This window comes from Aulonocara stuartgranti (assembly GCF_965226115.1).
Source record: "Aulonocara stuartgranti genome assembly, chromosome: 6".
Classification (NCBI taxonomy): Eukaryota; Metazoa; Chordata; class Actinopteri; order Cichliformes; family Cichlidae; genus Aulonocara; species Aulonocara stuartgranti.
Genome location: NC_138944.1, coordinates 11,383,030 through 11,404,965, shown reverse-complemented (window position 1 = coordinate 11,404,965; position 21,936 = coordinate 11,383,030). Strand labels below are relative to the sequence as shown.

Here is a 21,936-nt window from a genome sequence, read left to right as displayed (position 1 = left end):
CGTTTCACCACTGGTACTAAGAAACAACGATTTTGAATTTCAAGTTTAATTCCTAAACAGTATTTTTCTTTGTTTTGTCTGTAATGTTTTTGCTTTATTTAATTTTTTTTACAAGGTTGACTGTACTTTTTGTCTCTTTAATGAAATTATTTTAGGAGCATCTGCAGTGAGGCTCATAACTTTCTTATGTAAACAATAAATTTACTTACATCCCCAGAAGGAATAAACATTTTATTAACAACAACCCTTTTCTTTATATTTCGTTATTTCAAAGAATCTTACACAAACTGCTTTGTTTTATGAAGCACTTTCTCTACTGTATTACCACATTAATTTCCTTTGTCTTTACTTTTCAGCGAATACAAAAGAATAAAACAAAACACTTACTTACTATGACAGACTGTTATAGAGAGGTATTTACAGGCAATGTGATAGTGAATTATGATATGGTTCATACAATGAAGCACACGATAACAAATACAGTTATCTACTTATAAGCAGCTGATCACCAAAGAGTCCACAAGAGGGAGTTGCAGAGCAAAATAAGATACAAACACTGAAATGCTCGGTGGTCAAACGTAAAACAGGAAATCATAACTGCATACTTGAATTATAAAAACAAATAGGATAAAAATCATAACAAGACACAAGGAAAAGCTCATAGTAGTTTAAATATTAATTTATCTTAAAGAAATGGAAACTAAACATGTTTTACTCCATGTCAAATTGTGTGTGGTTTATTCATCAGCTGCACCTTCAGGTACTGCCAACCTCTGAACTGTATTAAACTGTTTCATTAACTACGACTGAAAAAGAAACAAACCGGGAACTATTTCTTAGGAATATTCATTTTCTTAATCAGTGATCAGATATTTAAGTGACGATACACTTTCTAAATATTGTAAACTACTTTTTGACCAATTACTTGTTTAAAAAACCCAATAATTTATGTTCTCATTTTTGTGACACTGAAGCGTCGACCATAGCAAATCAAATTTTTACTAAAAACCACTAACTGAAATCAGACGTGTATGCGACCTAAATATTTGTAATTGTAATAACTGTAATATTTAAACCACATTTCTATAGTTACACCTGAAGTGCTTCAACCTTTTTCCTATTATTTTAAGATTACAGATAGTATCTATGCATAGAGAATATTCAGCTCCTTCACAGCATCACTATATTATTGCTCCCCTTGTCTTATAACAGTTGAATAGAGAGTTGTCTCAGGTGCTTGATTACTGGTAGCACTATGTCCCCTGCCAGCGGAGCTATTTTTCTTAGTGTCAGGAAGTGTTTTTCCACCAGTGTGGAAACCCACAGTGGTATACTGAAGCATGTCTGCAGAAGGACTGATGACGTCTTGTCCCATGGGAGTAGAGCCATTTTCACTAGTGACAGGAAGGATTCTTTCATCTTTTTGGAAATCCACAGTGGCATAGTGGACTATGTCTGCAGGAAGATTGACATTGGTATCCTTCTGAAAGTCAACATTAGCATGGTAGACCAGGTCTGGAGGAGGGCTGGTAACAGCACAAACAGAGGGCAGTGAGCTCTCTTGCTGCCTCCGTATGTTAATCTCTTCATATTGATGATCTCCAGTATTTCCCTGGGGGAGCAATGAAGAGCAATGGTGGGACAGATGCAAAACTGTGCCCTCAATCAAACTAAACAGCCCCCCCCCCCCCCCCCCCCCCCCCACACACACACACACACATTGTGAGCCTCAAAAATGCCTTCAAACTCGTGGGGGCCAGCATTTTATACCCAGATGTGACTGTTATTCCCCACATGCTAATTTTCTGTCCTCACAAAGATGTCTAAACATGTACAAATGCACACACACACACACACACACACACACACACACACACACACACACACACACACACACACACACACACCTCTGTGTTATGTCCAGACTTTGTCCTCAGCTCTGATGACCCCTCAGCAGCAGTTTCTAAGATGAGAAGAATTTGAACATAAACAACAAGAGTTTTTTTTGTGTGTTTGTTCTCACTGATGTCTTATCTATCTATCTATCTATCTATCTATCTATCTATCTATCTATCTATCTATCTATCTATCTATCTATCTATCTATCTATCTATATTTAAATGAATTAAATATTTTTGCTTTTATAGTTAAGGTCAGAAAAACCTTTCATTGAATGTTTTACACCAATCTTGATCTGATAAATTAAACAATTATATGTATTTGTTTATTGTATTTATGTATTTTCCTACCTGACATCCTGAGGACTTTACATCTGTATAGTATTAGCACAACCACAGCAATCACCACTAATGATCCCACACCCACACCCACACCCACTCCAATACCAATACGCAGGCCTGCAAAAAGGAGACAGCCATAGAGATATGGCTTAAAAGTTTATAGAATAGAGACTGTGGCTTAGTGTGTTTCTGCAGTAGACATTTGTGTGTATTCGTATACTGAGATATTAACTGCAACTGCTTGGCAGAGACACATACCTAAATCCTCATCTTCGTTGTCGTCATCTCTCTTCAAACGTAAACTGACTGATTCTTTGGTTTGAGTGTGTCTTTCAGCTGTGTGAGAAAAAAAGGAAAGAAGGTTACACAATTTTTGTTGATGTTGTTAATACTCAGAAAATAATCATTATACAGTACCAAAGAGTGTTTTTTTTCTATTAATTAATTAATTTGATGTAGTATGAATGTAGGAAAAGCTTTAAAATGTATGAAAATACATTTAACAGTCTGAAGTTTATTCCCTTTTCCAAAGCCATCCAGTAGGCTGGAGTCAGCTTAGCCAATTCGAACCCCTGAGCCTTATCTTTGACACCCCTGCTATACATTTTTTTTGTATTTCCTATAAAGTAACTCAATTTATGGCTTCAGTGGTAAAATATGTTTATTGATTGTCAACAAATAAACCAGGACTAAAGTCAGAATAATTATAACCATGTGTCGAACAATAAAATGATACCTTCTACCTCAACCAATTTTATTGCAGATGGTTTTTCTTCTAATAAAAAGGTGTTGTTGTGAAACACCACAGCTATATATATATATATATATATATATATATATATATATATATATATGTATACAAATTGGGTACTTACTGATAGAAAGGTATATTTTGGTGTATTCAGCATTTGTCATTGTTTTACCAGATCCGCACCAATACGTTCCAGAGTCGGTTCTCCTCAGGTCACTGATGTAGACATAGAAACAGTTCCTTCTTTTATTATCCCTCATGTAAAATCTGTCTTTAACTACAACTCTGTCTTCTTCTGTTGTCCGTATTAACTCATCACAGCTCAAGGGATTCTTTCCTTTGCAAAGGTATTTTTCAGTGTCCTCTTCACTCTTAGAATAGTTACATGTAATTGTTGCAGTCTCTGAAGTAACACCAATTATTTCATGTGGTTTAACCTCGTCCCAGTCTTAAAAAAGGAAATGCATGTCAGTGCAGCTATTTTCTTTACAAACTGCAACTTATAAATGTGTTTTCATTTACTAAAATTATTATTACGTTAAATCAAAAATCAGATCAATACTCACTCAAAATATAGAGGTGGATCTCAGTTAAACAAGAAGTGGATGTACCAGATTTTATACTACACTGGTATTTTCCAGCATCTTGTTGGGTCAGTGCAGAAATGATCACAGTGTAGACTCTTTGCTGTTTATCATCTCTGAGAGAAAATCTGTCTAGTCTGGTGTAATTTGAGTCATAAGATGATATCAGATTATTGCAATAAGAGCTTGCATCTTCTCTACAAAAGGATTTGATTCCACTTTCTTTTACTCTTGTATAGTTGCAGTTGATGGTAGCCGAGGCGCCAAGAAATGTGGTCTGGTTCACTGGTTTGTTGTAGCCTGTCAGAGAGTTGAAGCGTATGAAGCAAAGATTAATTTCTCACTCAAAGTCAGCAGATGTGTGTATAGTGCAATCAGTGCAACACTTAAAATTACTAATCTGTTTATTAGTAGAGTGTAGATGCTGTTTGACATTTTTTTTAGGCAGCAAGAAGACAACCTGTATTATTAATACATTAATATACAATAAAAAGCATCACTCATGCTGTTCATTCATAAGTTCATTTTAGCACCTATGCAGGTGTATTAGGGCTGCCACGGTTAGTTCACCAGTCACGATTATGTCACCTATCAAAATCGTCGATGACTAATTTAATAGTCAACGCTCATTTGAAGCTTTGTAAGATCCTGAAAGACGCAGGAATGAGCTGTAGGATTTAATAGTGTAATAACGGACTGAAACAGAAGATGGTAGCAATGCTGCTGTTAAACGCCAACGAAGAAAAAGTAGTATGAGTTATTTGTGCCTGAGCGCCCTTAGAAAAATTTTTGCAAGCGAAATGTTGCATTTTGAGGAGAAAATAATTTTGAGTGAAGAAATTTTTAATTTGAGCAAACATTGCTGTGTGCAAGAAATGTATTTCAGTGTTTGCTCTTATCCATATACACACACAATAACAGCCCCTCTCGCTCAGCTGTTGGCATTTGCTCTTGCTCAGTTCTCTGCTCTGTGTGCTGACATCTGCGGATCTGCTCTCTATGGCAAGCCATCAGGGCCAAAAATTACCACTTTTCTAACCCGTCTCTCAGTGTGTCGTTAGCACTCACAACATCTCTGCTCCGTGCACACTTAACTCTTTACAGCATTATAAGTGTGCCATAAAACCAGCCAATCACAGACTTGAATGTAAAAATTCTGATTGGCTGTTTCGGTCTCCAAGCAGCTCGCTAGCTACTGCATTCCGGAAACAGGGTCCAAAATGTAGCTAAATCCATTTTCGGTTAGTATGTTTAATTAATTATTTTAAAATATCTATATATTTTTAAGGTCATTGTTAGTTTAAATCTAGTTTAAACCAAACCACTCCACTGGATTTACTTGTGACTATAGATGTCTGTTAAATCTATGTACAACATTTTCATCAGAACGGAAGACTAAAGGTATAAAAACAGCAATAAAATAAAAAAGAAAGTACTCAAAGAAACTCAGATGCACAGTAATGAGTATCACTCGCGCTGTTTGTTAAAATAAGCTAATTTTAGCTGCTATACAGCGTTATGATTTAACCAATGGCTATCTTTCATGTTTTAAAACTTAATCACAGCAACGTTTGTAACTATAGCTGTCTGATAAATGTCGTAAAAACATTTTTCTCACAACTGAACAGTAGAGGTATAAAAACAATCATAAAATCCAAACACCTGTAACTACCTAATTACCTGAAATTTGTATTCAAGTATAGCAGTAAATAACTCAAATTACTAGCATGCCTCTGTGCAGAAGTATTTTGCTGGTTGGTTTACATCTTTGTTGTACTTACAGTTAATGTTGACACGTCTGTCCTTGTTTCCCATTACAGACAAAAAGCTCACAGCAGCTGTTATAGAAAATTAAATGAATAAAACTATAATTTAATCATAACACTTAAAATGAGTTTCAGCCCCAAGAAAATCAAATAGAAGAATAATCTTACCTGTTATTAAGTGGATGATTTGTAATGATGCTGCCATTGTTTTGGTCAGAAACGTTTTATAGTTTTCCACAGTTTTAAGCTAAAATTATAATATTATGATCCAAATTTTTAAAAAAAAGCTAAATAAGCTGCATGCCCCTATGATCAGTCATGACACCTGTACTCTGCTCTCATCAAATTGTTATATTCTCACTTGCTTGTGATGTCTCTGCACAAAAGAGAGAGTGCCAGCTTTGTTTTTCCACCACAGAAGTTCAAATATTTGCATGATGAAGAAACAGGATTTGAATCTCTTTATGCAGAGTGATAGAAACAGAGATAGAAAAGGAGAAGAGAAAGAAACAGATGGAGAGCGAGAGTGTTGACTCATAGTAGCTAATCATCAGCTGCATGTTATGACGTCTTTCGCTGCTTCAAGCAAAATATTCATCATAAAACAATGTCCACAATGTCTCTCTTATCTTTGGATCAAAATAATTATAATACCAGATATTAGTTAGCAGGTGTTCTACGTATCTACCCATTGCATGAAAAAGTATTAATGTAGTCTATCCAGAGGCATGGAATTATGAAAATGTAGTAGAGTTTTATTATAATTAAATTTCCGGATAAAGTAGCTGTGTGCCTGCACTTTGATTCCAAAATAGTAGAGGCTGTCTTTGTCATGGTCCCTTTGTCATCGTCTAACTGACTGTTTTCTGTCTGTCTTATCCCACTCGTGCTTTCTGCCTCTCCTCTCTACTGTCCTCGTTTGTGTGTCTACATGTGTGTTGTGGTGTTCTGGATTTTATGCAGTGGCCTTACTTAAGGGAATGGCTGCGCTTAAGTCTTTGCTGAATTGTTGCGCTACTATGTCAGTGTAAATCCCAGCTCTGGTACTAGTTGGTTTGCTACTTTTGTTTTGTAAAGAAACTTACCTGTGTCCTCTTGTATACAGTAAACCTGCAGAGTTACCTGTTAGAGACCAGTGGTATACAAACTGTGGAGAGCTGACTTGGAGAGAATCCTTGAGATTTGGGAATCAGGACTAGCATTGTTATGGGATTCATGTTTGGGATTGTTATTGCACATCCTCTTTGTAAATAAATTCACTGGTCTTTTAAGAGTCCTGCATTTGAGATCTGCTCTACCTGGTGGCAAACGTGACACTCTGATTTGCACAACTAACAAATTATACAAAATAGATTAGCCTACCCAACAATCAGGCTTTCCTCTAAGGCTCCGCTAATTTATTCTGTCTAGGTGAATGCTGCACACTGAGCCATGTCTTTTCCCTAAAGAAGCAAAATTGGGCTATAAAAAAAGATAAAGAAAGAAGAACGAGAGAAAGCAACCAAAGGGAAATTAGCTGTTAACATAGGAAGGTGAGCAACTAACAGGTTACGGATGTTTTACTTAATAAAATACAGTGTGTGAATGTCAGATTTGGCACAATTTAATTGATGGGGATGTAGATGAGGAGAGAGAGAGGCAAATAAAGGTTGTGTTGGGAAAAATAAGAAGGCAGAATATGTTAGACAACTCAGATCTTAACTCTTAAGATTTTCATGACATGGTAATATGTAAATTACAGTGAAGAAAATACTACTACTACTGCTACTAATGATAATAATACTAATAATACGACTCACAAAATGCATCCAACCAGAAAATAACTGTAGACTGTAGTATGCTCAGAAATGACACTTAGAATATGATGAGACTTATAGATTTTTTTATTACATTTGGCATGTGACCAGTTCATTACTGGCAACCCCAATGACCACTACAGAGTGGCCAATACAGTTATTGACTCAATTATTAATCATTAAAAAAATCCAAAAATGCACATGAGATATTGATTGTAAAAGTAAGGGGAGGCACAGAGACTGCTTATGTATAGGGCAAAGAGTTTTGTGCTGTGCCTCTGGTTGTGTATTCAGAGTTACAGTAAAACTATGCCTCATTTTACATGGTAGTTTGACAATACCTAGTTACAAATTTTGGGTCCAATCCTATTGTGTATTTATTACAGGTAATAACACACAAGACTTCACTATTGTATTTATTTTTGGCTGCTGGCATGACTACATAGTTGCATGTTACGCCATTCACTTATATGCAAATAATGCAGTTTGCGTCTGTATATATATATATATATATATATATATATATATAATAACAATAAATTAATAGGTGTTTAATTGTTTTTGTGCATTAGCAGCTTTTTCAATCTTTATTTATCTTACAGCTTCAGTATCATCTTTGCATCAGCTGTGTGCATTTACAGTTTTCATTCCCTTTATCAGGTTTTAGTTCTACAGTTAAGTGGCCTCCAGTTAAGGGTGTGGTGGGTGTTCAGGGAGTTCACTCATTTTTTACGGTGATATGGTTTATTGGCATAGTTTATCAGCGCTGTTAAACAGTGATGGGAATAACGGCGTTACAAATAATGGAGTTACTAACAGTGTTACTTTTTTCAGTAATGAGTAATCTAACGAATTACTATTCCTATCGTTACAACGCCGTTACAGTTACTAACAAGAAAATGCGGTCCCTTACTATTTTTCAACAAACAGACGGTTGAAGCTGTGTTCAGTAGCTGACTACGTAAGTATCAAACAAGCCTTAACTAAAGTATTTGATAAAATTATATGCTAAATTGAAATCCATTCAACATTTCTCCATCTATTTTAGATGTATGAATAATATTTATGCATGGAAAACACATCCCAGCTTGATGATGTTGTTGTTGTTAACCCTATTTTGTGACAGTTGCATAGAGAGTTGGCTCTGCTGCTGGAGGATTGGTGGCACCGCCCTGCACAGGAGAGGAGCCATTTCTGAATATTGACAGATTCATAGTGGACCAACTTTGCATGAGGACTCACAGTAGCATAAACAGTGTGCAATGAGCTCTTTTGCTGTTTCTGTTCATTTATCTTATCATAATGATTAGGATCTCCAGTATTTCCCTAGAAAGAAAATAATAGGATGATAGATACAGGTGTAGTGCTCATATGCAAACTACACAAATACACAAATACACACACACACACACACACACACACACACACACACACACGTACCTCTTTGTTATATCCAGACTGTATCCTCTGCTTTGACGATCTCTCGACAACACAACGTGCTAAGATGGAGGAGGGGGAGGATTTGAATAAATGTAAAGGACATCATATTTGTTTTTGTGTCTGTTTATCCTGAGCAAGTAAATCATGTCATTTTAACTGTTAACACTCTGTTATAAAAATTTGAACAGAGCGTTTGTTCAGACGGGCCACAAAGTGAAGCTTTACTGTAATCCTGGCAGATCTGGCTGATCTAATGGCATTTTTGTCAAATTTCTAGTCCTCACCTGACATCCTGAGTAGTTTCTGTCTGTACCGTATTAGTGCAATCACAAAAATCATCAGCAATATTCCCAGACACACCCCAATAACGATAGGCCAACCTGCAAAAAGGTATAAACAACAATGCATACAATTTATTGCCCTCTGGAGTCATGTATAGACTAGAGCAGGAGTCCCCAACTCCAGTCCCCGAGAGCTACTGTCGTGCAGCTTTTAGATGCATTCTTGTTCCAACACACCGGATTCAAATGGATAGCTTGTTACCACGCCTTTGCCAAACTTGATGGCATGCTGAAGAGGTAATTCAACCATTTGATTCAGTTGTGTTGGTAGAGGGATGCATTTAAAAGCTGCAGGAGAGTAGCTCTCGAGAACTGGAGTTGGAAACACCTGGACAAGAGGATCTGTCTCTGTGTCATACCTATGACATCTGGTGCAAGTGTTGCAAAACTGGGACTGGAGGATGCAGAAGTGGAGGGTGCAAGATTGAGTGCTGGATTGGAGGTTTTCACCCTGGAGTTTCAGTGTGTGGAACTGGATTATGTGGAACTGGAGTGTGTGGAACTGGAGTGTGTGGAACTGGAGTGTGTGGAACTGGATTGTGTGGAACTGGAGTGTGCGGAACTGGAGTGTGTAGTACCAGACCTGAGACATTGGCTGCATGACCTGGGACGTTGTGTGGAATGAATTAGTCACAAAAGTAATGACTGAGATTGCTGCCTACAAAAAAATACAGTTTTTTTTAAATGCAAGAAACTTAGTTCATTCTATCCTTCAGAGATTGTAAAAGTAAGTATTAGCAGAAAAAAATATTTCCATATAAGATCACAGTAGGAATGGCACAAAGGAAGCTGTGAACAACAAAATATTGCCGTAAAATGTCATTCACTGTCATATCAGACAGTGATACTACTGTTCATGACTGCTAATGGAAGTAGGATGATTCTGAAATGTACAAGATTCTGAAATGTTTGCTGAGATTCAACTCAAGTCAAAGTTTATTTATATAGCACATCCATGGACCAAAGTGCTGTACAAGTTAACAAAATATCAACTACATAGAAAAGGCCACTAAATCAACAATATATATATAAACTAAAAATAAAAAAAATCCAGTCAAATGTTTCAAAAGTGATCAGAAACTGTTTATAGTGCAAATAGAGTCTTCAAAGACCAAGTTAGTCAACTGATCTCAAATAATGCAGCTTGCTCTCTGGAAGAACATGCAGCAACTGAATGTAGCTGCAGTAAAGGCCTAGCAGGGCATATCAAGGAAGGAAACATTTAGCATTTGGTGACGTAAATATCTTTAAGGTGAAAGTCTGTACCTCAGTTGTTTGATTTAAAATCTACAGTGGTGGTGGTGTATAGAGTTGAAATTACAATAGTTGTACAATAGAAGTGAAGAGCAGAGGTCTTCAGCAAGGAAATAAATAGAAATACGTGACTTTTGATGATATCCCCATTGTTTTGAGTCAGAATCCTTTTATACATTAAATTTAAGCTAATGTTGAATTAAAAACTTCTCCGCAATCAGTCAGACCTGTATTTTATTTTGATCTAGTTATATTCTCACCGCCACACTTTCCATATTGCTACACAAATGAGACAGTGTCGTGCCTTTCTTTCTAATATAAATGGCAGTATTTGCATGATGTTACAGAAAGTGGATTTGGATCTGGATGTAGATGGAGCTTTACACAAAAAGTGAGAGAAACAGAGGGAGAATGGAACAAGACAAAATGCTTTATACAACACAGAATCATGTCTACAGTGTATTTCTCATCTTTGCAACGAACTATTTATTAATTTATTAATTATTTTATTAATACATAATTCCATTCACCCAGCATGCAATTATGAAGCTGTAGCCTGAAACCCGTATGAAAAACTATGCATATCTGTCGTGCAGTTGCAAAAAAATAATTTGCATAAAGGTAATGCATTTGCATTCACACAGCCACAAACACACAGAGACCAAGTATGCATAAATAGAAACAATACTGAAGAAGGAATTTTGTTTTTGTTATTTTTGTCCCTGCACTGCAAAATCTCCAGTGTTAAATTGACACTAGAAAGTGTCTACATGTGTCCACTCCTTTGAGTGTTAAATTAACACTTTTGACAGTGTTATATTTCTACCAGTAACCTAGTCAGTGTTAAAGATTAACAATGGCCCTTTCTCACTGTCCCTCTTCCCCTCTGTTTTTCTTTTCCTTCAGCTTTCTTTCTCCCTTTCCTATCCCCTAGTCATGTCTGCCCCGTCTGTAACAACTGAAAATAAAATAAAATAAATAATAACAACAAAGGTCGATCAAATGGACCAATACGGCAAGGCCATGATGATCCACTTGGTAAAGTAAATCCATTGGGTATTCTGACGGCTAAAGGACCAAACGGGACAGGCAAAAAAAAAAAAATAAAAAAAATGAAGAGGATCTGCAAGGAGGAATGGCAGAGGATCCCCAAATCCAGGTGTGAAAAACTTGTTGCATCTTTCCCAAAAAGACTGGCTTGACCTAATATAGACTTGGCTGTATTTGATGAAAAGGGTGCTTCTACTAAATACAGAGCAAAGGGTCTGAATACTTAGGACCATGTGATATTTCAGTTTTCGTTTTTTTTTTAAACTGCAAAAATGTCAAGAATTCTGTGTTTTCCTGCCAATATGGGGTGCTGTGTGTACATTAATAAGGATAAAATGAACTTAAATAATTTTAGCAAATGGCTGCAATATAACAAAGAGTGAAAACTTAAAAAGGGTCTGAATACTTTCTGTACCCACTGTATCTAGATGCATTATTCTGTGGACTAGATGGCCCAATAATGATTGTACACAGTGACATGCCACTGATGTTAGCACACACACTACCATAGAAAAGAAAGCAAAATATGTCCAAAGGAGGGTGTTGTGGAAAAGAAATGCATAAACAGAAGAAGAAGAGTAAAAAATTAAATTAATCATTACATGTGGCTTTCTGATAAAGAAAAAAAAACTTGTCTCAATATTTCAGACTAAGTCAAATATTATTTTTTCCAATAGAGCTTTTGGAAACTAAACTTTTGATTGATGCCACATCAGATGACACTATTGCTATTATGCTTTTAAAAATCAGAATATGAGATTTAACCTCTTTTGTTATTGAAACAATAGAATACTTTATGAATGATATGACCAGTGAATTAAAGACATAACCAAGTTTTTCTGGTATAAACGTGCTTTTAATTTTACATTAAACAGTAGAGTCTATCACTAAAATATATGACCAATTTATTTTATTAATAGAACTATATATAACATTTCTTCATCTTTTGTAGGTGCATAGGCAGAGTTTATACATAGAAAACATTCTTCACAGAGTGACTATATTATTAGTGTTGCCCCTTTGTGACGTCTGAATAGAGAGTTGGTTCTGCTGCTGGATGACTGGTGGCTTCCTGCTCTTTTTCAGTGAATCAATTTTTATTACTGTCAGGAAGTGTGTTCCCGTTTTTCTGAAACTTGGCAGATTCATAGTGGACCAGGTCTGCAAGAGGACTGACAGTAGCATAAACAGATGGCAGTGAGGTCTTTTGCTGTTACTGTTCCTTTATCTCATCATAACGATGATCTGTTATACTTTCCTGTTAAGAAAAAGGAGACCAGGATGATAGGATGATGATGCAACTGAACACACACATGCATTCACACATACCTCTTTGTTAGCTTGTATCCTCTCCTTTGATGATTTCTCAACAACGACATGCTGAGATGGAGTAGGAGGATTTGAATAAATACAAACGAAAAAATATAAACCATAAATTGTGTGTCTGTTTATCCTGAGCGAGTAAATGTTCTCTTTTCAACTGTTAAATCACACACTCTGTTTCAAAAGTTGAGCTGAATGTTTGTTCAGAGAGGCCACAAATTGAAACTCCAATGTAAATCAAGATGATCTGGCTGATTTGATGGCTCAGCTAAACACCTTTCTATGCAACCAATGAACATCTGCAAGCTGCTTTTCAGTATAGCTTCACCCTAGATCCTCCATTCATGCTATATCAGATTTAATGAGTGTGATATTTATAATCCCCGATGCCCTCTCTGTTCTACAATGCTGCACTCTCTTTTAGCTTTTCATATATGGACATTGAGGGAGGGACAGGTCTCCAAAATGGACTAGTGATCTTCCATTGACAATGGTTGAAATATTTAGGCGTAACTCACATTTAAGAAAGTCTCTGATCTGACAGCTGATACTGTTAAATATAGATGAAACAGAATGTGTATGTATATTTCATGATATTTCCAGCCCTCACTTGGAATGAGTAGATGTGGATGAGTCACTGTCACTGGAGAGAGGGGTGCCGACAAAGCCATCGCCAGAGGCAGCACTGCCACTGGTGCTGGCGTCAGAGAAAGTGCCACCACCAGGTCTACCAACTGAGTCTCAGTGAGTGTAAAAATCAAAGCACAAATTATTTTTTTTTCAGGATAAATGTAAAGACTTGAGGATCTTTATTTCTGTGTTTCTTAGTGAGACATACCTGTGAAATGTGGTCTAGTGCTGGAGGCAGAGCCGGCACCAGAGGCAGAGCCAGAGCCGCTGCTGGAGACAGCACCAGGACCACCAACTGCTTCACTGTGGCTACAGTAAAGGCCTTGTATGTCAAAGAAAGAAAACTTAGCATTTGGTGATGTTCATAGGCTCAAGACTTCAGGGAGTCACTGACCTAAACAAATTTTCATCTAAGTGTTAAAATCATTCCTTGAATGTGTAATTATTTTAGTTTGTCCAACAGCTTTAGGCCCGTTAAAAATTGGGGCCTGTGGACAAAAGTGGTTGTAATTCCTAAATGTTAATACAAGACATTTTTTTAAATAACTTGAATTAAAGGCCTTTGCACCAAGCATGTTGTGACAAAACCATAAAAAATTCAGAATCTTTTGGAAGAAAAACTTATTGTGTAACAGTGAAAGCATCTTTTGCAAAAATATGTCCTCAAAAAATGCATTACAGAAAAGTGGAGTAAATGCTAAGCAATGATGGGCTGTTTGTGACGTTTCTAAACAAGAAAAGATAGAAATATCTAGATCATTGCACATTCAGTGCATTTTGAGACACAGGGGCACTTGTTAACAAATGCAGTGGGCCGATTGGTCAGGTGTATTTAGTCACATGCACAAAGTTGGACAAATTGGGCTTGAGCTGCAAATCTGTCATGTGCAATTAAGCATTTGGTGTGAACGGCTGCATTAAGAATAGGTGAGTCCAAAAACATATTTTTAAGCCAAATATTTCTATGTGTCCAGTATGTGAAGTCCTTTAAGGTGTAAGTCTGTTCTTCAATCTCATCTATTTTTTTTATAAATGTATAGTGGTGGTGTACAGCGGAGAAATTCCAAAATGTTCCACTTTCCAAAATCTGTTTGACCACTTTATTTTATTTTACTGTGCACATGTGATAAGTTTTATTGAGTAAAAAGCACAGCTACAAAATCAGCAAGAAAATTAATACAAGTACCCAAGTAAGTAGAACTACCTGAGAAATTTATTTGTGTTCAAGGATTGTATTTAATTAGTTAACTTACTTATATATCATGCAAAGGCATTTTTTTTATTGTGCTTTCCATTGTTACTGTGCTTACAGTTTATGTTGAAAAGAATGATAATATTAAAAATGATAATGATATTACCAGTCAATATGCAGAGAGTGAATTTTAATAATATCCTCATTTTTTCAGTCAGGATCCTTTTATATATTTAGCTAAATTTTCCCAAGATCAGTCACAAAAAGGAATTATGTAAAAATCTACTGCAGCTACTACTGCTGTAGCTTGAAACCTGTGTGAAACTGTGCATATCTGCAATGCAGTTAGAGCAAATAAAATTCAATTTACTCTCTTAAAAAAAACAAAAGGGTTCCATGATGCAAGATCATCCTGCCAAACAAGAAACATGAGAGACACAGAAGAATGTTGAGCGCACTTTCTTGAAGGAATTTGAGTTAAATTGTGTCATATTAATATAGATTGGTAACATTAATTGATGTAGAGAATAGTGATGGTAAATTTGATTCTTTTTACTGAATCGAGTTTTAATGAGTCACTCACCAAAGTGAATCGGGTTTTTTGAGTCATTTGTTTCACTGAGTCAGTTGACCAGAGAGTGAAAAAAATTTACATTTTCACTCAAACTTAATTTGTTTCTCTTTTCATGTAAATCCTACTGCTAAGATGAATGATTCTAAAAGAAAACAACTATTTTATAGAGCAAAAAAGAGCAAAACATTTCTAAAAGTAAGCAATTCCCTATCAAAATTGCTTAATAAACATTTATTTTGTTTATTTTATTTTATTAGTATTTTCCTTAAATGTGTTAAATATAAAGAAGAAGCTGTGAGCCGGGAGGGAGGGGGTGAGTGAGTGATTCGTTCGCTCTATGATTCAGCACAGGAAGGGAGGGGGTCAGTAGCAATTTCCTAATGTTGTAAACCTGCTCAACATTTGGCAATAAAACCCTTTCTGATTCTGATTCTGAGTAGGTCAAATGTGCTGCTAGCATGTTAGCAGAGCGATGCTACTGTGAACCGAGGAGCTATTTTCTTGATGTGAGCTTCTACTCAGGGTTTTTTCTTCCAGTTCAGAGCAGAATTTTTTTTGTTAAGATACTGGATGTTGTGTTTTTCTCCACAATTTTAATTATAAGCTAGATAAATTGCTGCTAACAGCAACAGGGATGAGTCAGTGAGTCAGTTGGGCTTGTGAATCATGATTCATGAGTCAGTAAAGTGATCCTCGAGTATTGAACAATTCGTTCATGATTCACACATCACTAGTAGAGAACAAGCTTAAATGTTCTAAAATGGTTTGCAGCCTGGAGCCCCTTCCAGCTCTCACAGGGCAAGAGGCAAACTGACAAGGTTCTCAGCAAACTGCAGTCCATTTGTATTTACATACAGAACAACACTAAACACTAAAGAAACAATTGACAAGTAGGTTCTGGGGGCACACATATCATCTGTGTGTTTTGTATTCAGACTCAAAGTATAACTCTGCTTTCCTTCAAACAGTTTCTTACTTACAAAAGACCTTCTGGTGACTGATGGGTCTAGTTGTCTTACCCAATCACAGCTCTGTCAAAAAGGCATGCAAAATTGTTGCTACTGCTCAGTCATCTTCAAAGAGGAAACAAATGTGCAGAATTTGAGTTGTTTATGAAATACTTGAACTGTTTATTTTCAGAGATTTTATTTAAACAAGATTTTAGACACAATAAACCTGTTTTAAATCATTGGAAAAAGAGATGTGTTGTGCTCAGTGCTCAACACTCACTGCACAGTCAAATGGTAAATGGTCTGAGTCTGAATGGTCTTTTTTTAAACTTTGGTTTCAATCCATCAGGTTTCAGGTCACCAAGTCAAAATTCAAATTAGGGCTTTGATCCTATTCTAGGGACCTTAATCAAAACAAAGCTACGTTAGACACATGCGAATGAACCCACAACCTCTTTCTTTGCTCATATCACTTTCTCAGTTTCAGTCTCATATAAATAAGCATGTATACAATAGAAAAACAGAGTCTGAAAAAATCTATGTATTGTTTGCTATGTATATAATTTTCACATTACACATTATGCCTGATATGAAGTTAAATAACAACTTGGAGCTGGATTTTTAAAATATTTAAATCACAAGAAGAAAATACATGTTATAATCAAGAAGTGAAATGTTCCAGTAGAAATACTTTGTCTAACATCAGCATTGAGTTGAGATGTTGCTATAGATTGTAGATTCTTCTGATGATTTTGGCTTAGAGGATGATTTTATAGACGCTACACAGTCGGGTGCAGCCATGCTGGACTCTGTTTGATTTGTGAAGGTAACAGTCGTGTAGATGAGATTGCCTGAGTCCTTCTGAGGCTCTGATGTATCTTGATGCTGATTGGCGCTCTTAGTTCCACCATCTGTTTCTTGATCCTCCTTGGATGGAGAGGCATTCTTGTCATTACAGGCATCTTGTTTTTGACAGGACCTGAACACCAGGTCATAGTACTGTCCTGTAAAGAGGTAAAGACGAACCAGCAATCAGTCATTCCTCTGATATCAAAACTACCCTCATCCTTACTCGACTTTGACTTCCTGAGAATAGTTAGTTATGTAGTTCCACATTATTGAATTAATCAGCCAGTGACAACAACTGTGGTGTTTGAAACGGCTGTTAAATTAGTATTTTGAAGCTACGCAAATAAAAGTTTGTTAATTTTTTATACCAGATGATGCATTGATGTTGCTGTTTCGATGTCTGAAGAAAATCAGAAGTCCCACGCCCAGCACTAGCACCACCACACCGAGAGTTACTCCAGTATACACCACCATCTCTGAAAACGTTATAGGTCTTATAAATCAGCAACAATATATCACACTGGACTTTATCAGATATATGTACACACACACACACACACACACACACACACACACACACACACACACACACACACACACACACACACAGCCATTTCCTTACCAGAAAGAGAAGCATGTGTATAGGCTGCCTTATCTTGGTTAGCTGTGCACAAATAACAGGAAGTGAAGTAAGTTAATTTTGCCTCAGCTCTGCTGAGCTAGTGTTTCAGTTTTTTTTCACTGTCTGGTGCAGAAAACACAATCTGAGACCCTGTTGTGAAATACTATTGTCAATGACAAGAAATTTGAAAGTCAGAACAGATAACATAATGAAAGCTTTACGTACAGAATATAATCAACTCACCTAAAACTGTAAGGATTACTTGATTATATGTGTCCAAACCAACTCGTTCAATTCCACACCAGTAAGTTCCAGAGTCATCTTCTTTCAGGTCAGAGATAGTGACACTGAATGTATTTCCTTTATCTTCAATTTTGTATTTTTTATTTGAAATGGTAGTGCTGCTTATGAGGATGTCTTGATATGTGCATTGTCCTTTGCAGAAATATTTGACGGTGGAGTAGGCGTTGGAGTGAGAGCAGGTTACTGTGATAGAGCTGCCCTTGTTTCCTGTTACTGAAATAGCTTTAGTCTCCCATAATCCTAGAAAAAACACACGCGCACACACACAGAGCACCAACAGTCAGATCATGTTGTGGTTTATAATCAGAAGTATATATTTGAACTATACTCTGTATTATCTGTAGTTCATCCACTATCTGAAGCCATTTTTGCTGTCTTCTCTTTAGGACTACCGCCTTTCAGCCAGCATACGTTGAATTGGCTGTTGCAGAAAAACAAAATAAGAATAGTTGGTAGGCAGCTCTTCTTAGCTAAAAGACAGAGCTTTCTGTTTCTGAGATAACCATATTATGAATATGCCCTCTCTTACGCATCATACAGAACCAAGTGTGGAAAAAAATGATTCATTACATTTGATATAATATATAATCCTTTTTACTTCCCAGCAGCACAGAGTCCATGTCTATAATACCAAATACAGTTAAAAGAAAACTTTCATATTTCATTGCATTAATCATTAGCCTTTTTTAGTATTATGTGCAAATATAGTTTAATATTCAGTATTTTGCTTACGTACAAAAATAAGCAAGGAGCTTATTTTTGGTTTTGGGGTTTGTTTGTTTTTTCAAACATCAACATAGTTTTATTCTAGATGCTATGCTTACATTTTTTTGGTCTTTGCACTCATTAAACAACTTATTTAATCAAACCAAAAACTAACAGTTTTTAATCAAAACTATTAGCCACTATGATGTGAATAGTTGGTGAGAGGATACTCCGGCTTCCTCCCACCGTCCAAAGACATGCAGTTTGTGGGGATAGGTTAATTGGATAATCCAAATTGCCACTAGGTGTGAATGTGCGAGTGAATGTGAGTATGAATGGTTGTCTGTCTTTGTGTGTTAGCCCTGCGACAGACTGGCAACCTGTCCAGGGTGTACCCCGCCTCTCGCCCTATGACAGCTGGGATTGGCTCCAGCACCCCCCGCGACCCTGAAAAGGAGAAGCGGTAGCGAATTGATGGATGGATGGATGGATGGATGGATGGATGTGAATAGTCAGTTGTTTATTTGCTGGATAAAGGCCTGCAGTCTTTTTTTTGTAGTTTTCAATAAGTCTTATGTTGAGCAATTCCAGCTATTTTTCTTTGGGAAATCTCTCAAATTCCTCCAGATTTAACCTCCAGATTTAATATTTCTTATGGACGTTGGTCACCCCCCAGCCTTTCAATGTGATTCAAATCAGGGCTTTGTGCAGGCTAGTCAACAACCTTCAATTTAATCTTCTGGAGGAAGTTCTTCAGCAGAAGTGACATATGATTATTTTTGGTTGTTGATGTGTTTGAACACAAATCAACAGCCAATACCCAGTTTTAATGCTGACTGCTTGAGGTTTTATTTAACAATCTTCAAATCTTCCTTCTTTCCTCATGATTTATTCCACCTTGATGAAATTCCCAATTTAAGAGACACTGAAGCATCCCCACAGCATAATACTCACTGTGAGGATGGCTTTGGATTGTATGCCTCTCCCATTTTCTGCCAAACATAAGCAGCGCGTCTGTGGCCAAAGAACTCCAGTTTTGTCTCATCTGACCAAAGGACACACTTACAGTATGCATAATGGTTTTCCAGGTTATCCGTGGCATACTCCAGTCTTGAAGATGTGTCTTTTGCAGAATTTTAGTATTTCTTTTTCTCCCAAAAAGTTGATTCATCTGGATGTAACATTTTCAGTGGGCGAAAAGTTTCATCACTAAAAAAAGTAACTTCTTCAGTCTGACTGCAGGTTTCCCCAGTCTTTTAAACAGTACATTTGCATAATGACTGAAACTAGTCCACTGAATGAACAAAGGGCTGGGAGGTCAGTTCCTTGATCATTAATATGCAAATTCTCATGACCATTGATCAAAGCCCACTGATCAAAGGCCATGAGGACCATTCACAGAGAGTTGGGGAATGGCTGCAATCACAACATTGTAAGATGGTGAAAGATGCACCCTTAGGCCACCTCCTCGATTCAGAGATGGTCTTTCCCTTTTCACGTAAATGGCCTCCTTGACTCTTCACTCAAACCAGCGTTCCTCCCTGTCCAGGATGTGTACATCCTCATCCTTGAAAGAGTGTCCACTGGCCTGTAGGTGTAAATAGACTGCAGAGTCCTGGCCTGACAAGGTAGCTATTCTGTGTTGTGCCATCCGCTTCACCAGAGGTTGTTTGGTTTCCCCAATGTATAAATCCTGGGAATACTCCTGGCACTTGACAGCGTACACTATTTTACTCTGTTTCTCCAATTTTTGGTGAAGCGTGTTTTGGGTTTAAAAGGTTTAAAAGCCACAGAGACACGGTGTTTAGAAAAAATGCATCTCAGCTGTTGTCCTTCTCTCTTGGATCGACTTTCTTTAGGTGCCTTCTCAGCTTTTACAAATGTCCAGCTGGGATAACCACATTTACTCAGGGCCTTCTTGATGTGATTCTGCTTCCCTGGCCGCTGTGGTATTCGCTCTATGTTGTAGCGTCCTAATGACACCCAGTTTATGCTCCAGTGGATGATGAGAGTCAAATCTTAAATACTAATCCTTGTGCGTAGGTTTACGGTACACATCAGCTTTTAGATATCCCCCGTTAGTGATGGAAATCTCACAGTCTAAGAAGGCTAACCTGCTACTTTTCATGTCCTCCCTGGTCAATTTGATGTGTTGGTCCACCAAGTTAATGTGATCCGTGAATTGTGGAACATCCTGAGATTTGATTTTCACCCAGGTGTCATCCACATACGTGAACCAATGACTTCATGGTATTCCAGGGTAGGATAGCAAAGGGTACATCTTTTCGCCATCTTACAATGCTGTGATTGTAGCCATTCCCCAACTCTCTCTGAATGGTACTCATTCAGAGAGAGGGTCTTTGATTAGTGGCCTTTGACCAATGTGCTTTGATCAGTCATCTTTGATCAATGGTCATGAGAATTTCCATATTAAATGGTAAAATGATAAATGGTCTGTATTTGTATAGCACTTTACTTAATCCCTAAGGGCCACAAAGCACTTTACACTACATTCAGTCATTCACACTGGTGATGGCAAGCTACATTGTAGCCACAGCTGCCCTGGGGCGCACTGACAGAGGCGAGGCTGCCAGACACTGGCGCCACCGGGCCCTCTGACCACCACCAGTAGGCAACGGGTGAAGTGTCTTGCCCAAGGACACAACAACTGAGACTGTTGGAGCCAGGGCTCGAACCGGCGACCTTCCGATTAGAAGACAAACTGCCAACTCTAGAGCCAGATCATCCCGAGATCATCAAGGAACTGACCTCCCAGCCCATTGTTCCTTCAGTGGTGTTAGTTTCAGTCATAATGCAAATGTACTGTTTATAAGATTGGGGAAACCTGCAGTCAACTGAGACTGAAGAAGTCAAATGTTTCTCCCATTGAAAACACTACGTCCAGAGGAACAGAATCAACTCTTGGGGATTTACTTACCTGGATGATTGAGCATGCATCAAGATATTTCTTGTTCTGCAACCTTGCAGTGATTGTCTTCTTTGAAACTACAGTTCCCAACTTAGTTATTCACTAATTTCTTGGCAGTTGTTTTCAGGTCTTTAGCCACATCTCTTTTCGTTTTGAAGTCTTTGAAAGATTTCTTTTCTTGTGTCTGCCAGGATTATTCTGTACTGCTTGACTCTCTTTGAATTTCTTGATGATGTTTCTCACTATCGCTCAATCCTACTTTGATAATTATTTTTGTTACGCAAAATTTGTGTTTAAATACGCAAATGAGGCATTTCCCATGAAATGTGCAAAGGTTTTTGTAAAAGGATCAGTTAAAAGAGGACAGTAAACTTACCTTCCAAAAGAAATATCACAAAGATCACAGTCATCTCCATGCTTCACGTAAGGTTTCTTTTTGTTACCGTCCTTGGGCTTTACTTTAACCACCCTGATTCTTTGCCCTTGCGAGTCTTTCTAAATGAATACCAAGTCTGCTTTTCTTCACGGGTTCCTCTTTTTCCTTTCACTTCCTGTCTTTCATCAGTTTCCTCTGTCTGATTCTCTCCCCAAAAACCATGACCATCAGCATGTCCCTCCCATGCGCTTTTCTCACAAT

The 21,936-nt window shown here is 37.2% G+C and overlaps 2 protein-coding genes across 4 annotated transcripts; both read right to left on the bottom strand.

Moving 5' to 3' along the window:
- Positions 1-225: 225 nt before the first annotated feature.
- LOC309708529 (polymeric immunoglobulin receptor-like) lies at positions 226-5,922 on the bottom strand. Of its 3 annotated transcripts, none has more exons than XM_082536648.1 (8): positions 5,510-5,922; positions 5,357-5,413; positions 3,558-3,875; positions 3,116-3,439; positions 2,499-2,576; positions 2,250-2,357; positions 1,908-1,963; positions 226-1,612 (listed from the first exon to the last, which is right to left on the bottom strand). In XM_082536648.1, the coding sequence occupies exons 1-8, from the start codon at positions 5,544-5,546 to the stop codon at positions 1,187-1,189; spliced, it is 1,404 nt and encodes a 467-aa protein (XP_082392774.1). In that variant the 5' UTR covers positions 5,547-5,922; the 3' UTR covers positions 226-1,186. The 3 variants fall into 3 exon arrangements, with proteins under 3 accessions (XP_082392774.1, XP_082392776.1, XP_082392775.1); XM_082536649.1 differs by having other exon boundaries at positions 1,377-1,526; XM_082536650.1 differs by lacking the exons at positions 5,357-5,413; positions 5,510-5,922 and adding an exon at positions 4,487-4,517.
- A 9,914-nt stretch (positions 5,923-15,836) lies between these two features.
- Positions 15,837-21,814, bottom strand: LOC309708391 (uncharacterized protein). The gene is made up of 5 exons (XM_082536380.1): positions 21,676-21,814; positions 17,606-17,905; positions 17,363-17,404; positions 17,109-17,216; positions 15,837-16,895 (listed from the first exon to the last, which is right to left on the bottom strand). Exons 1-5 carry the CDS (start codon positions 21,713-21,715, stop codon positions 16,594-16,596), a joined length of 792 nt encoding a protein of 263 aa, XP_082392506.1. The 5' UTR covers positions 21,716-21,814; the 3' UTR covers positions 15,837-16,593.
- Between the last annotated feature and the right edge of the window lie 122 nt (positions 21,815-21,936).